The 17471-nt window shown below is 35.2% G+C and overlaps 1 protein-coding gene across 3 annotated transcripts in view; it reads right to left on the reverse strand.

Annotated features, from left to right (window-relative positions):
- Window positions 1-17471, reverse strand: part of LOC118203546 (deubiquitinase OTUD6B) — a 116577-nt gene that overhangs the window by 91475 nt on the left and 7631 nt on the right. For all 3 annotated transcript variants that reach the window (XM_085808063.1, XM_085808062.1, XM_085808064.1), the window contains one exon: window positions 16066-16196. In XM_085808063.1, the coding sequence (XP_085664189.1) occupies window positions 16066-16196 (131 nt within the window). The remainder of the gene's footprint in view (window positions 1-16065; window positions 16197-17471) is intronic.

Genomic DNA, 17471 nt, shown 5'->3' on the forward strand with positions numbered 1-17471 from the left:
TAAAAAACAACTCATGTTATCCTTGTGTTTTTGTGTTCGCACATGTTTGAGAACATCCGTCCTTCCATATTGCGAATTCAAAAAATCGCAACGACAGGCGGTGCACATCGCAAATTTATTACATTTCCTTGAGGAAATAATGGAAGGAAAGTGAACTGTGTACGATTTTTGAAACGTACACGAGTATTTCATTCTCGCAGACATAACAAAAGATGATAATTTCTAAAACTATTTCCCGAAGGCACGTGCACTCACACAACTCAGCACAAATTGAACGAAATAACTAAAGAACATCCAAATAACAGCTTGCCTTGTCCTCATTGGCTAATATATGCCAGCTGACACGCAGTGGAGTTCGATGCCCATTGGAGAACTGGAGAACGATGTTTCTGGGATACGTATAATGCTCTCACTCGCAAAGCATAAGTTATCTGATTCGTAAGGTTTTGTTTTAGATATAATCTAGAGAAAATTCAATTGCTTTCAGACGTCCAAAATCACTTTTGTTCATATAACAAAGTATTAAGCCAAGTTCCATAAAAATCGTGAGAAATTTTAAGAATAAGAAAAAGTCGGGAGAAATATATTGTAAATCGGGTTGGCGGGAGATCGGTCGAAAATCGGGAGTCTCCCGCCTAAATCGGGAGAGTTGGCAACTCTGATTATGGCATGGTCGGTTTGGTCATATAAATTGTGCTATTGTCAGGACTAGTAAGAGACATTCAGTTCAAGGTCTTCCTGTGTTAAAGCACTCACCTAATTTGTTTTGTGAACATTGCCAAATCAATAAGCAAAGACGAATCTCCTATAGACCCTTAGAAGGCATTCAAGTAAAGAGGCCGCTTGAAAGGGTTTTTTCTGATGTATGGGGGACCTATTAACATTCCAGGTAGGAATAGTGAAAGTTATTTCGTTTCCTTTATTGGCGAATATTCTCGTTATGTGGTAGTGTACCCCCATTGTAGAGAAAAGTCAGGTGTTTAAAGTATTTGAAAGGCATATAGCACGTGCTGAAAGATCTTTGAACCTTAAGTTGAAATACTTTAGGACTGATAATGGACGAGAATATGATAATGAACAATTCAGGTCATATTGTAATAAAAATGGTGTAAAGCACGAATTTACAGACGTATATACTCCAGAACAGAATGGAGTTTGTGAGAGATTCAATCAAACAGCTCTCAACAATGTACATGCAATCTTACATGATAGTGGAATGAGTCCTGAATTTTGGTCAGATGCAATAATGTATTTTGCATATTCATTTAATAGAATTTGTCATAAGGGCCAAGATAGAACCCCATTCGAATTGTACACTAAGCGGAAACCATCAGTACGTCACCTTAAGGCATTTGGAATGATTGCCTATGTGGGAATTCCAAAGGCTAAAAGAAATTCTAAGCTTGATCCAAAGGCAACGAAGGGCCGATTGATTAGGTACAGTGTACGAACAAAAGGGTACAAGATTTGGTTGGAAAATGAGAAAAGGTAGTAGAAACCCTAAATGCTACTTTTAAAGAGTCAATTGGAATGCAGAAAAGTGGCAGTGGAGCTGCACTGGGCACCCTTCCTGATTTGGAATCTGAAGAGAGGATAGAGTTCCAATCTACTGATATTCCAGTTGGCTATTTTCCTGAAATAGAAGAAAGAATCGATACCAATGTACCTTCTTCTACAACTGGCACTGACATTCAATCTACATTGAGACAAGTAACTTGGCTTCGTAAACCTGTTCCAAGGCCAGACGGCACTCGTACAGATGTGTATTATTTTGAGAGGGGGTCTAATCAAAGACTACGATCACCAAATGATGTAAAAAGGTATTGCACTGAACATAATATTCAGTATGATCCTACCTTGTTTGATTTCAAGGGAAGCAATACTTATAGTGGTGAAATCGACCTAACTGGCACACCTTCAACGTCATATACCCGAGATAGCTGACTAGAGGTTTTAATTCCAAACACTTATAACCAGACAATGAAATCCACAGAAAAGCTTAAATGGATAGAGGCAATGGAAGAGGAAATGGCCAACATGCAAAAGCATAAGGTATGGCATCTTGTTCCACTTCCTAAAGACAAGACTCCACTAGGTTGCAGGTGGATTTTCAACATTAAACGTGACGAATTTGGAAACATTGTTTGTTTTAAAGCTCGTTTAGTGGCTCAGGGTTATTGGCAAATTAAATACAATACCTGTGATGAAACCTACTCTCCTGTAATTAACTTTTCAGTAATAAGACTCTTTTTCTCTCTTTTAGTTGCATACCTTAAATGGGCAAATATACAATGTGACGTAAAAAGTGCGTATCTCTACGCTCCTTTATCAGAGGAAATTTACATGTCCCAACCTCAGGGTTTTGTAGAGCGAGATAAAGAAACTTTTGTGTGTTGTTTAGATAGAGCCTTGTATGGTCTGCATCAGAGTGGGCGATTATGGTACTATGAAATGGATAGAACACTATGTAACCTAGGGTTTATCAAGTTTGAGTGGTGTAATTGTGTCTATCGTTTTAAAGATTTTGTCTTTCTGTTGGTTTATGTTGATGATATTGTTGTGTTTGGAAAAAGTGAAGTTCAGGCTAAAAGGATATTAAAAGTCCTGAATTCACATTTTGATTTGACAATTTTAGGTAAAAAAAGAAAGCTTTCGGGTGTGGAATTTGAATATGAGAAAAATAGTGTTTTAATTCATCAGCAATTATATATAGACTAGCGGGCAAGCCCGCCAGCTGAGCGGGCTGAAGCCCCGCTTTTCATTGTTCAATGTTCATGTGTTCCCATGTTCAGTTTCGCTGGTATTCGAAAGTTGGACCGAACTACCAGTGTTCAGCGGATTTGAGTGGACTTCCCCCGCTTTATTCACGTATGCATCGAGAAGAAACTGCATACACGTTACACGTGCGTTAAATCACGAAAACACCCATGCATCCAGCCCGCTGGCCGGAATTTGAAAGTTGGAACGAACTACCGGTGTCCAGCGGTTCTGCACGGGCTGTGCCCACTTTATTAAAATATGCATACCGAATATACTGCAGACACGACACACATGCAGAAAATCACGAAATCACCCATAGACCCACCCCATTGGCCTTTATTCGAAAGTTGGTCCGAACTACCTGTGTTCAGCGATTTTACCCGGGCTGTGCCCGCTTTATTCGCGTATGCATCCAAAAGATACTGCATACATGTTACATATGCCCAAAATCATGCAAACACACATGGAGGCAGCCCGTTCGCCGGGATTCGAAAATTGGATCGAACTACCAGTGTTCAGCGAAGTTGCGCGGTCTTTGCCCGCTCTATTCTCGTATTCATCCAGAAGATACTGCATACACGATACACATGCGTAAAATCACGAAAATATAGATGCAGACAGGCCTTTCACTGGTATTCGAAAGTTGGACTGAATTACCAGTATTCAGCGGTTTTACACGGGCTGTGCCCGCTTTATTCGCGTATGCATCCAAAAGACACTGCATAGAGAGTTCCCATTGTAATGTCACCAGTATTGAAACGTTGCACCGAACTACCAGTGTTCTGCGGTTTTCCGCGGACTTCCACCGGTTTATTCGCGCATGCATCGAGAAAATACTGCACACACATTACACATACGTAAAATCCCGAAAACACCCATGCACCCAGCCCGCTGGACGGAATTCGAAATTTGGAACGAATTACCAGTGTGCAGCAGTTTTGAGCGGGCTGCGCCCGCTTTATTCAAGTATGCGTCCAGAATACACTGCATACACAACACACATGCGGAAAATCATGAAAATATCCAGAGCCAGCCCGTTGGCGTTTATTCGAAACTTGGTCCGAACTATTCAGCGATTTTACCCGGGCTGCGCCCGCTTTATTCGGCTATGCATTCAAAAGATACTGCATACACGTTACACATGAGGAAAATCATGAAAACATGGAGGCAGCCCGTTCGCCGGGATTCGAAAGTTGGATCGAACTACCATTGTTCAGCGAATTTGCGCGGGCTTCTCCCGCTCTATTCTCGTATGCATCCAGAAGATACTGCATACACGATACACATGCTTAAAACCACGAAAATGCCCATGCAGACAGCCCTTTCATGGGTATTCGAAAGTTGGACTGAACTACCAGTGTTCATCGGTTTTGCGCGGGCTGCACTCGCTTTAATCACATATGCATCCAGAAGATACTGCGTATACGATACACATGCGTAAAATCATGAAAGTACCCATGCAGAAAGACCATTCGCCGGGATTCAAAAGTTGGACCAAACTACCAGTGTTCAGCGGTTTTGCGCGGGCTACACCCGCTTTATTCACGTGTGCATTTAGAAGATACTGCATACACGATACACATGTGGAAAATCGTGAAAACATCCATGCAGCCAGACCATTCGCCTGGATTCGAAAGTTGGACCGAACTACCAGTGTTCAGTGACTTTACCGCTCAGCTGATAATGGAGCATTGTATCAAATATAATCTCGAACATTTTTTGGGTTTATTATTCGAATAGTAGATTTGTTATTAAAATTCCTTTTGATAAACTTCAACGTAATCATACACAAAAGTGCATCAATATACATATTAATGTAATTAATCATTCATAATTATTTATAATAAGAATACGTTTCATATACCATGTCCAAGTGACAGAAATTCAATTTAAAAACTTAAACAAAAAAAATTTTTAGTCAGAATTTAAATAAATAGTTTAATTATTTTTATATTTATTTTTTTCGCAATTAAAATTTCTTAATTAAAATTTAATTTAATATTACGAACAGACACATTTCCTAAATGCAAAATTACAACAATATATATATTAATGAAATTATGTATAATAAAAAAAAGCAGTGAATGATTACGTAGCTCAGTAACACAAATATGCACACTGATTTGAGCTATTAGAATTATTAGTTTGTATTACTCAAAGTTGCTTAGTTATTCAGATCCAAAAATCAAGAAAAATGCACTAAAAATACGTATCTCGGCAACCAATAATGCGATCGGCTTGAAATTTTGAAATTTACGACTGATAGATGGTCAAATGAGGGATGCCCTTTGTTCTAGAGAGATAGGTAAATTAGAAGATTAATTAGCATAATGAATAAAAATCCTCCACTACTAGACTAGAAGAGAAACATGCTAATGTGACAATCAAAATCGTAAAAACAACCTTGTATTTAGCGTAGGTATTTTCATTATACCTACGCTAAATACAAGGTTGGTTTTACGATTTTGATCCTCCACTACGTTAATTTCATCCCTGGGGAATGGCCTTGACGATTCCGACTGTCGAACGGAAACCAGCTCCCCCCCCCCGTCAAAACCATGGAGGTAGGAAAGGGAGGAGGGGCCATTCCGCGCTAGAAGTGAAGCACTGCTTTGAAGCTTGGGTCACCAGACGGGGTGTTCTTTGTTTACATTCAGAAGCTCTCTTGACAAGATTCTGATAGTATTTCGACACACGACAGTTCCATAGAAATCGAAAAAGGGACACTCTCGCATGAAAGAAACATTCATAGTGTGATGGATAATAGCAATTTGTATAGTTTACTGACATTTACGCAAAAATCACATCTTGGTTATTTTTCGATAACTAACAACAGCGATTTTGATTATGAATTTGTTTTATAAAATTCTAAGCTGTTGCACTACAAAAATATAGATTTTTAAGAAAATTGCTAAAAGAGATCTGCCAAAATTTATTTTCTAGAAGATTTGAAAAGTTTTAAACTTGATGGCTAAATGTAAATATAAAATTATGTGTGTTAAAATATTTGTAATTAGGCACATAGGTCAGATTAAGTTTTTATTAAATAGAGTAACGCATGCAAGGACTATCTGCCTAAAGAGAGAGATGCCATCGTGGAGGAATTTTGAAGAAAAACTGACCTTTGAGTGGGTATTAAAAATAATACTTATAATTTTCATTCAAATTATATTCATATATATTTTTTATGTAAAACTTTCGGGTGTATGCTAAATTAGTGTAAATTACTTTACACGAAAAATAGAGTGAATGCACAGAAATTAAAGATTTGCACATGCCGGAAATGATAAATAGGAAATATGTATGGGTATTTATGCATGTGCTTGCAAAAAGCATGTATCTGCCTTTGACAAAATACTTAAATATTCATTAAATTATTTATAAATGTATTTGAAATGAAGAATTTATTCACTTATATAAACAACTGTGAAAGTACTGTGAAGAAATCTAATGATTAAATGTATCTAATTTATAATGATTATAAATGTTATCTAAATATATAATAACCTTAATATTGAATTGTAAACATAAATTGAAATCCTGTTGACAAATACGTTATAAAACTATTTAAGCAAGAATTGTTCGTATTGGAAAGCAATCTGTTAAAAGGTATTGTAAAGCAAATGCTATGAGATGTGCACTTAAGAACGTAATAAAGAGTTTTGGAATATGTATTGTTGAAATGAAGGGTAAAAAAAAAAATAATAATAATAATCTGATAAGTATAATTAAAAGAATTATTCCCCTTTACATTTTATAATAACTCAGTTACAAGTTTTAAATAATACTTAAAAAAAAAAAAAAAAAAAAACTTATTTTATTCCCTTTCAGAAATGTTCAGAGAAAGTCAAATACTATTTAATTCCTAATAATTCTCTAATTTAAAATGAACCGAATAGAGCATTAATTATAAATTGACTTACATTTTTCGATTTAAATGATGCCAAAAAATCTTATCATATTTAAGAAAGTATTTTAGGAAGAAGCTCTATAAATAGAAAAGAAATAATGAATAATTTTAATATTAATAATACAATAAACTTTGATCTTAATTTTTGTACCTTAACCGAATAAAATCGAATTACCTTAATTTTTTTTTCTAATGTAATTAACGAAAACTTGTGAAAATATTTCATTCAAATTAAACCATTCTGAGAAAACTGTCCTGTGAAAAGTATAGCATATAATTCCGTTCAGAATGAAATGTTGTTTAAAAATATGTTGTTTTCACATACTTAGGACTCTGAAGTGTTGTAGAAAAAGAAAATATATACATTTATATGTATATTTGCGACGTAATTACAAAATATTTACACCCGAACGCGTCAAATCCCATAGAACTCAATGGTAAATGACCCAATGTTTTGGTCACCACGTAGGGATCGCCGGTGCTTCAGAGCAGGGTACGGAGAAACTTGTTTAGGGCGACTCCATCTTACTTCCTACCTCCATGGTCAAAACACGCCGCTTCCGAATCGGAGTCTGTTAACAAAGAATTAAAACTGTATTAGGGCGTTTTTAATGACCCTGCTAATTATGTTCCTAATTCGCATAACAGTGTGCAATCAACGCCATCCTTCATCGAAAATATATCAAGCATAAGATTCAAAATTTGGAAGAAATCGCCCTATTCATTCAAAAATTACAAATTGTTTGTGCATTTTTCCGGTTCAATTGTCTAATTAAGAAAAATGCACTAAAAATTCGTAACTTCGTAACCAATCATCGGATTTTCTTGAAATTTCGAAATTGTTAACTCTTGGATGTTAAAACGACGGATGGATTTTGTTCCAGGACAATCGGCAAATTAGGCGCGTAATTAGCGGCATGATTAAAATGCTCCAGTGCCTTAATTTCGTCCCTGGCCAATGGCCTTGACGATTCCAAAGGTGGACCGGATACAGCTGCAACCCCTCAAAACCCGTCGCCTTCGAATCCTAGCTTGTCCTCAAAGATAAGGGAAGGAAAGAAAAAGGAGTATTAGGGCGTTTTTAATTACCCCGTTCATTAGGCTCCTAATTTGCAAATCAGTGCGGACTCAACGCAATCAGTCGTTTCATCGTCTCGCGGGTTTAAAATTCAAAATTTCAAAGAAATCGGCCGCTAAGTTCCCGAGTTACCAATTTTTTGTGCATTTTTCGGGCTAATTACCATCTTTGCTAATTAAAGTCGCACGAAGATGAAAATGGCCAAAATGGCTTCCCACGGACGTCCTGAATCCAACGGTATGCTTCGCTAAGCTCTGCACCCATCCGTTCTTGAGAAGAAGATGTTACAAACAAACAGGCAGACGCGCACGGATTTTAATATATAGTAAGTAGAGTAATAGTTGATCGATTCAAGTCTTTTAAAATACAAATTACTTCCCTTCCAATAGTTAAAGGTGTGAAATACTCAAAGTCTCAAAGTCCCAGTACACAAGAAGAAACGACTGAAATGATGAATTATCCTTATAGAAATGTTTTGGGATGTCTCTCGTTTCTTTGCAATCGTACTCGTCTGGATATAGCTTATGCTATTAATATATTTTCTCAGTTCCAAAGCAATCCTGGTAAGTTTCACTGGGAAGGATTACTTAAACTTTTAGGATACGTTTCCAATACCAGACAGCACAAACTTAAACTGGTATGCAAGGAACTGAAGCTCAATTCTGATTCGGATTTTGCTTCAAGCAGGGATGATATGGTGTCTATTGGTGGACAAAAAGCTTTGCTGGGAGAATCACCTGTATCTTGGCGTACATTTAAAGAAAGGGGGTGAGTTTGTCTACTATGGAGGCTGAATTTATCTCCATGACTGAATCAGCAAAAGAATCAGTTTGGTTTAAAAACATTTTGGATGAATGCATTCAATTTAAAATTGCAAGTAACTATGTTTCAAGACCAATATTATTGTTTGCGGATAACATGGCTGCTATATGTTTTACAAAATCACCCATTGAAAACTCAAGAACAAAACATATAGATGTAAAACTATTTTTCATTCGTGATCTATTGAACAGGGAAATTTTTGATTTAAAATATGTTCCAAGTAAAGATAATCTGGCTGATCCCATGACAAAACCGCTGACTAAGCATAACCTGATAAGATTTTGTGGAACAATTTTCTTCTGAAACTTGTTTTTGTGTGTATTTAAATTAAGAGTTTTGTTTATTTGAAAATAATATGCTATAAGTCATATTATGATGAATATTAGGTAAATGTAAAACTGTATAGTGTAGAATGTTGTATGATTGACCAGGGCCCTGGGTAAAAGTCTTGAGTGTATGATCATACATATGTCTTTGTATTGTTTTGTAACATGTTGGACTTTCTTGTTTGGTAAAATTTTGAATAATGAATAAGATGTTCCCAAAGGAAAATTTACTTAAAAATTTCTGAATTGAATGAAATTGTGATATTTATTTATTCTTGTTTTGAATTTTGTAAAGATACTGGCGTTCAGTTTTATTTCAGGTCGGAGATGATGATGTGGGGGGGGGCATTTGTTGGAAAATATGACTTCACATGCTGGAAAATATGACTTTGTAACCCTTTTACTGCATCATCTCTCCTCCTTGAAATGTTTATTAGGCTTAGTTCTTATTTTAAAGTAATATAGTAGTTACTTCTACTTCTTTTTCTTACTGCCACTGTTTGCGTTGAGAACGGACTGTTTCAACCTAATTAAGATACAAAAATGAAACGTGATGTTATGTCATCTGGAAAGCCGAATCGTGCAGATAGCTGATTGGTTGCCGTGAGATGACGTCATGCCTACTTCTGGTATAAGTATCTCGCATCGCTTTGGCTCAGCCCTTCTAGTTTCTGCTTTCCTGGCTCTTGGGTGTGCGGTTTCCAGCCCCTTTTGAAGGATGCGTGCAGTCCGGTGAATAAGTTCCTTGGTTCCTGTCCACAAGATGACCTTTCCAGAATAAGTTCCTTGGTTCCAGAAGCTACAATGTGAGTGACTGCCGTGGGCAGCATCCATGTTCTTCATGAAGGCGGCATTTAAAATAAGTTAGCAGCGATTCCTCATGTTCAACTACTGTGAACAGAGCTAGGCTGGATTTAAGTGCTTTCAAGGACTTGATTTAGATTTCAGGTGCTTTCTTGACCATTGAGCATGGACTTATTGAATGTGTAGCTAATTTCATTTGAGACCGCATAATTTCTGTTTAGGATATTGTTTTTCGTATTGAATGCCAGTATTTTTGGAAACCAGGTAAAATATTATTTGATGAATGAAAGTTTGAAAATGATGGTTATATTATATTTTTTCTAAGACTCTGATATTGTTTAAATTTATTCTTTGTGCTTTTATTTTTTTATATATTGTTAATAAATTTGGTTAAGTTTGAAACCTCTTTATTGTCTTCAATGTCTGCACAACATAAAATCTCAGGAAGCTTCTATTGCTACTGCTACTAAATGTTTAATTTTATAAACTTTAAACTTTGTTTTAGCATCACATACAACACGCAATCGTGCCAAAAACCAGCGCTGAACACATATCGCCACATTTGGTGATCTTAGGGTGCGTATAAGAGCAGAGCCTATTTTATTGTTGTTCTTATTTTATAGAATGCTATGTTCATTTTTTTTTTTTTTTTTTTTGCGATGAATTTATGTCGTTATTGTAGTTTTCTTAATTGTTTGTAAATTATTTTGGTTATTTGAGTTTATTTGTTGATTTGTGTGCAATGCCGAAGCTGTGCAGGATGCCTAGATTGTGCAAATCGCTGATTTTTATTAAGTTAAAACAGAATGCTGTGTACATGGTATTGTTAAAAATTTATTATTGTTATGTTAGTTTATTATTTTAGCGTGATGTGTGTAATTCCTAGATTCCTACGCTGCATAGATCGTGCAATTCTCTAAATTTTTTTTAAGTTAAAACAGATCACTGTGTACACTAATCTTGTCAAATATTTCTAGTTAGAAACTTTACGATTTTTGCTCTCTAAATTTTGTTTTTGTTTCGGATTTTTGGCATAAATTGTTTGTTAAAAACGTGGTTTTTGCACATGCAAAAACACTTAGGCTTACAGTTCGAAAAGTAGAGAAAAATTTAGATAGTAATATGGCGTCGTGGAGTTTCTCACCAAAAATGTTTGGCGAGAAATTTGTCGCCAACCAAGGACATATATAACAGTAATTCCATTACTTCTTACTGGTTACAAAAAACTAACTTTAATTTTTTTTATTTATTTCTAAAAGACAAAATAAAAGAAAATACAGAATTACTAATTCAGAAGTCAAACAACAAAAATCAGCGTTAATTTACAAAATTTTCACAGGACTAGTTTCAATGGTTTTACCGAACCATCATTATTATTTTGTTGTTTGACTTCTGAATTAGTATTTATTCGGCGTGTTATTGTGTCTTAAAATACAGAATGTTAATACAAGTAAAAGAATACAGTAGAGTAATAATAGAAAATCAGAATTCTAAAGACATTTCTCAATGCTTGAAGTTTACATTGCATTCCATGCAAATAATGTTAGTAATAGAATGATGTCCGCATGTGTATCTAAGACATGTTTTGCATTTCATAGATGTTGATGATCTCTTCTTTTCTCTGACACACGAACCGCATGTTCCTCGTTTCGATGAAGACTGCTTAGGCACTTCATCATTAGGAGCAGTATAATTACAACTTAGAAATGTTGAAATGTCGGAAGTTAATGTTTGGATTTTGGTGCGCAAATTAAGATGCTCTTTCATAAGACTAATAGATAAATTCTTCAGGAAGATCCTTCAGCATGGTGCTGTGTTAGCTGGCTTTGCAAACACGTGCAAAACCTGGCCATTTAAACCAGCAATATTCAGAAGACTGAAAACGATAGCACAAGGCCATCTCTTTGTGATTAATAGGTTGCATAATTTATCAACGGTGTCCACTCCTCTTTTTGTAGCATTATAATCTATGATTATTTCAGGTTTATTTGTGGTTGTATCAAGGCTGTCATCATCATGCATGGCAGAAAGAAGAATTACAGCTTTGTTTCTACGAGGGACGTAAGAAATCGGCTAGAAACCAAATACTGCTGTTCGCACCAACCATCTTTTATTTGGCAAAAATTCCTGTGGCACTTGCCTCTTATTTTTTTTAATGTTCCAAAAAGTGTCAGTTTCCTTTACAGCAAATAATCTGCAAGTAGAATGCTTGTGTAGTAATTATCAGTTGTAATATTTCTGCAGGAGTTTTCAAGTGGAGAGACCAACTTTTCACAACATCCATAGGGCTGTTTAAAACAGCATAACAACCAATAGGTTGTGCTCCACAATAAATATCGAGGCCAGATATATAAAATGCTTTTGAATCGCACCCATACACCACATACATCCCATAGATGCATCCATTTTATCCCATACATTGCATTGAAGTATAGGATAAAATCCTATACTTTGACGTTTACCAGGCATGTACTGAATCCATTGGCAGATACCTCGAAAGGAAGGCAGCATCTCATCAATAGTGATGAATTCGCCCAAAGTGTAGCAATCATTACAGTTTTTTAGAAACGATTCAAAGATATTCCAGATAGCTGCCAATTTGTCCATTTTACGTCTGTCCTGTCTTATTGATTTATGATCGAATCGAAGACAATTTGTCAAGAATAAAAATCTCTTGTAACTCATCACAGCTCTTGTTATTTCAATTTCAGTGCCATCACTTGAGAACAATTCCTTTACATTTATGTGGTGTACTTTTTTTACTCCTATCATGTACAACAATCCAATGTTTTTTTTTATTATTATTATTCCTATCATATATAACAATTCATCATTTCTACTCTTGAAGTAACTGTGCAGTCTTTGTCTCTTGAGTATTTGCATTTTAGCACACTTATACAGTACAAAGTCAGTAATCCAGACTCATCGGGACTTCAGCGTTTCTGGATTAGGGGTTTTTCCGGATTATAGATCATCAATTTTAATCTGGTAAGATGGCATGCAGAAATTATACTATTAAAAACATGAAACCGTAAATTATGAAATAAAAAGCAATTATGATCTAAAAGGTATCAAATTTTACAAAAAAAAAAAAAAAAGCATTAAACATTTCTTTCAATGCGCGCATTTGTAAAGCATAAGCGTGTAATGTCTGCACATTCTTTATGTGCATGTGTAATGTATGTGCATTCTCTACACGCATACGTAAATTTTGTGGCTTTGAGGTATGGATTATAGATTATTCCGGATAATGGATGTCCGAATTACGGACTTTGTACTGATATTTATTTGTACATTCCAAAATTTTATCAAGCATATTTATATCAATTATTTAAAAAAAAATCCTATTTTATCCTCTATATCCTTGGCATGGTGTTTTAGGCCTGGTAACACTTTCACAATATTCATCTTTTTTGTTTTTGAGCAGTTTGCATACTTCTGTTTTTGCCACTTAGAAGATTTATCCTTACCAATATAGACCATATCATCATCATTCCCTTTTTCTATATCGTTTTTATCATCATCATCATCCTAAATATATTGTTCAGATTCACTGCTGATATTATTTATCTCTATATTTTCCTCACTCAAATCGCTATTGTTCTCACATCCAAATGTTTCCTTGTCTTCTTTTTCTTCATCATATAATTCTTGAAGAATGTGAGCAAAATCAGGTAGTCTTTTTTTTTTTTTTTTTTTTTTTTTTTGTTATGAAAATCGATATAAAAATTAAAATAATAGACATCAATTAATAACACAAAATTACAAAATATTTGTGAAAAACTATTTTCTGAATTCTCACCCATGACCAAGCGTGTCATAACTTTTGTAAAAAAGCTGCCATGTAGCACAAAAGCCCAGTAAAAAAAGTCATATGACTTCCTGTTGGCACATGTCATGATGTGGGGAAGGGTAGAACGGAGGAATAGAAATGACCCTCAGACACCTCAGCTCTGATATGCAAAAAATGTGCATTCAAAGCCAAATTTGCTGTAAATTTTGTATATAACGTGCATGCTGGAAGTTTAAACAAAATTATACAGCAGGTACTTTAGAATACTAAAAAAATAAAAAATCACTTAAAATTACTGCAACTCACTAACTATACATCAGAGAATTTTATACAAGTTGAATCTTCCCAAATACAGAATACCTTAAATTATGAATAATGAACTCGGTGAAACCAAAAAATAATTCTATTTACATGTACGAAAACCTTGCTTAATTCACTTTTGCATCAGTTGATCAGTATCTACAGATACAGAGTTATTGGTGCTAGTAATGTTTTTTGGAAGTCATAATGACAGAAATCACAGCATAAATAATTGAGACACTTCACTAATTACATATGCTGGCATCATTAAGGTTAGAAATAATGTTAACATAGTGATTACTAGCTTGAGTTTAACCCTCCAAGCTTTACGGAATTTGCCCTGAAATTTTAAACTTTCTTAAAATAAATCCTTTAAATACAAACAAAATATTTAAGACATCATTGCAAAATTATAATAAATTTTATTTACTATTTATCATTAAAACTAAAATAAATATTTCAACTTTCTGCCATGTAATTATACTAAATATCAAGATTTCACACAATCTTTTTTTTAATGTAACTGTCAAAAACATTACAAAAGCAGTAAGGCCCACTGAAAGAATTAATAGTTTTCAATATAAATACTCTGGTTATCATAAATTAAGGAAAAATCGCAAAAATCACGATTACTGAAAAAGTTACATGTAGAATTTTATGAAACTTACCCACAATATACAACACATAATAAAGTATCAAATGACATAAAAAATAAATTACCAGAGAATTATGGTAGAATAAAAATTAGCACATGTATAAAATGAACAAATCGAAGGTGTCAGTTTGCTATAGGAAAAGTACCTTCAATAGGGAATATGGTCGCCTCTAGAAGCAATACAGCACATACAGTGATGCGTGATGCTTTCAATTATGCGGTCTATCAATTCCATAGAAAGCGAGAGCCATTGCTCTTGAAAAGCTGTTGCAAGCACGGCAAGGGTCTGAGGAGGCAGACTGAGAGCAGCTAGACGTCTCTCTAAATCATCCCAAACGTGATCGATAGGATTCAAGTCCGAAGATAGACCTGGCCACTCCATGAGCATAATTGTTTCCTGTTGAAGATAATCATCTACAATGCGAGCCCTGTGTGGTCTTGAGTTATCGTCCTGTAATAGGAAAGCATCACCTATTGCCCCGGCACATGAGCGCACATAAGCATCAAGGATGTCATCTCTATAAATCGGTTTCTAAAACGGTTTCCGTTGGAAAGACATGGAGGTCTGTGCGTCCACCCAAAGAGATGCCACCCCAAACACAGACACGGCCTCTTCCGTATGCATCTTGTTAACGGATGTTTGACTGATGCTAATGGGTTCCAGGTTCTCTCCATATCAAATAACGCCTACTATCGCTTTCTAGACTAAACCTGGACTCATCCGTAAAGAGAATAGCCCTCCACTGATCAAGCGTCCAGAGGACATGTTGTCATGCCCACTGAAAAAAAGTCCCTCCTATGGCGTGACTTGTAAGGCACACAAATGGCTGCTCGCATCGCATACGGACCACTTTCGTGAAGCCTTCTACGTACAGTTGACACCAACCCTCCAGTGGCTGCAGCAAGGAAGGATAGTAGAGTCGGAGTAGCGGTTCTATTCCTGCGTGCACATAATGTCAAATATCGATCATTAGCGCTCTTCGTAGCAGTTAGCCGTCCTTGGCTGAACCTCATAGAGGGCGAATCTGTGGTTTGAAATCGCCTCTAAAGTCTATGAACCACAGAAGGACTCACATTTAGCCATCTGGCCAATTCTGTTTGACTAGTCTCCCAATGGCTTTCCATCATAGTTCTGCATGCAAATGATGATTGGAAGTCATTGTTATGAATTGGTTATCTCAGATTTCTGATATCACTATCACAGTGAAATATGTGGGCTTGCTCTCAAACATGGACTTTTATTCTCCTCGCAAATGACATATTCCGAGTGCAGCGCCACTAATTTGCATATTGCAGTTTTACTCAGATACTCTTACTTGGCAACATATTCAAATTTTACACAGTTCGGCTTTTTTTTTAGAGAGTTATCGCTATTTTTGTGATTTTTTCTTAATTTATGATAACCAGTGTAATTATTTATAAAATAATGGAGTTTTGATAAAAGAAATTTTCCCCTACCCCATTTTCAGAATTTTCTTACAGCACAGGCTGCACTAAGATAACCCACTGCACCACATTTCTAAAAATTAAAAACAGTAAAATAACCAGCAAAATCATATATTCTTAAATTCAAATATACCTTTTGTTTAGACAAAGAATAGAGTGTTAAAAAATTACTTCATATTCCTTAAGTTGTTTCTCATGTTTTATATCCAAATCCGCAAGCAATTGTGCAATTTCTGTAGCTACTTCTTTTTTCTTCTTCTTGTCTCCCTTTGGGATACCATGCTTCATTTTTTGAGTTTTAGCTGAAGAAGAAAATATGCCATTTAAACCTACAAGCATTATATAAAAGTAGCAAACAAATCATAAAATTAAAAATAAAGCTATTTGTAAGTGCACTTGCTGGCAAACACAGAATAAAATATCAAGAAAAAATTGTTGAAATGTATTTAACTTTGGTAAAAATATATTTACGGGTACCCCATAGCGAAAATTGACAATTTTTGGCGGTACATGGATACCAAGTTTGTGCGATTCTTTGACTTGTTATTTTAGCTTGTGTAGCTAAAATAACCTTGTGTAGCTTGTGTAGCTTATAAAAAATATACAGTAAAATATCAAATTTTAGCTACACAAAGCCAAAATAACAAGACAAAGAATTGCACAAACTTGGTATCCATGTATACATCAACCTATTTTCACTTTAAAAAAAACAAAAAAACAGAGAAGTTACAAACTTGACATTGCACACTCCCAAACTTTATTCATGTACACATCGACCTATAGTCACTAAAAAAAAACATCAGAGAATTGCACAAACTAGGCATTGCACATTCCCTTGACTCTGTCCATGTACACATCAAACTATATTCACTTAAAATGTCAGAGGAGCAGCCAACTAAAAAATATATAATCTCAACAAGCTACATTTTAAATCAAACAATGAAATAACATAAAAAAGGAAATTCATCTTTGCACTACACAAAGGAAATATCCACTTATTTACGAATTAACATGTTTTCAGTCAAACAAAATTCCTTAACAGCATCCAAAAACTTGCTAAAATTATCTGAACTAGAATCTGTATGCAGGTGTCGCCCCATAAATTCACAAAATAAAAGTAAAAAATATCCTCCCTAGCGACGTTTGACCATACGCATTTCCTTCCTACAAACAGGGACACCTAATAATGGCTACTATGTAAACCTTCATTTACACAACAGTCAAGTAATGCTCTTTTCCCCTTTCTTTCCAAATCATACAGAAACTTCAAATTAATCTTACCACATTCAGCCATTTTACCATCTAACCACAAATCAAGCAATATACTTCCTAACCAAAACACACCACAAGCCCTTACAAATTTCTCGCAATCATGCAACTGATTATGTCATAATTGGGTTTCCATAACATTTAACTACTCAGGCTACCATAAATGAAACAACTTCATGATAATACAAGGAGTACCCTTCTCTCTACTCTGGCCTAAACTTTATATGCATAAAGTGCGAGATCAGAAATCATCAGGCTCATTAATACTAAATCCTCCTAGCACATAATTTCAAAATTAATCCCTGTCA

The sequence above is a fragment of the Stegodyphus dumicola genome, chromosome X1 (genome assembly GCF_044657685.1).
Source record: "Stegodyphus dumicola isolate Sdum_Otavi_A_Nest chromosome X1, ASM4465768v1".
Lineage (NCBI taxonomy): Eukaryota > Metazoa > Arthropoda > Arachnida > Araneae > Eresidae > Stegodyphus > Stegodyphus dumicola.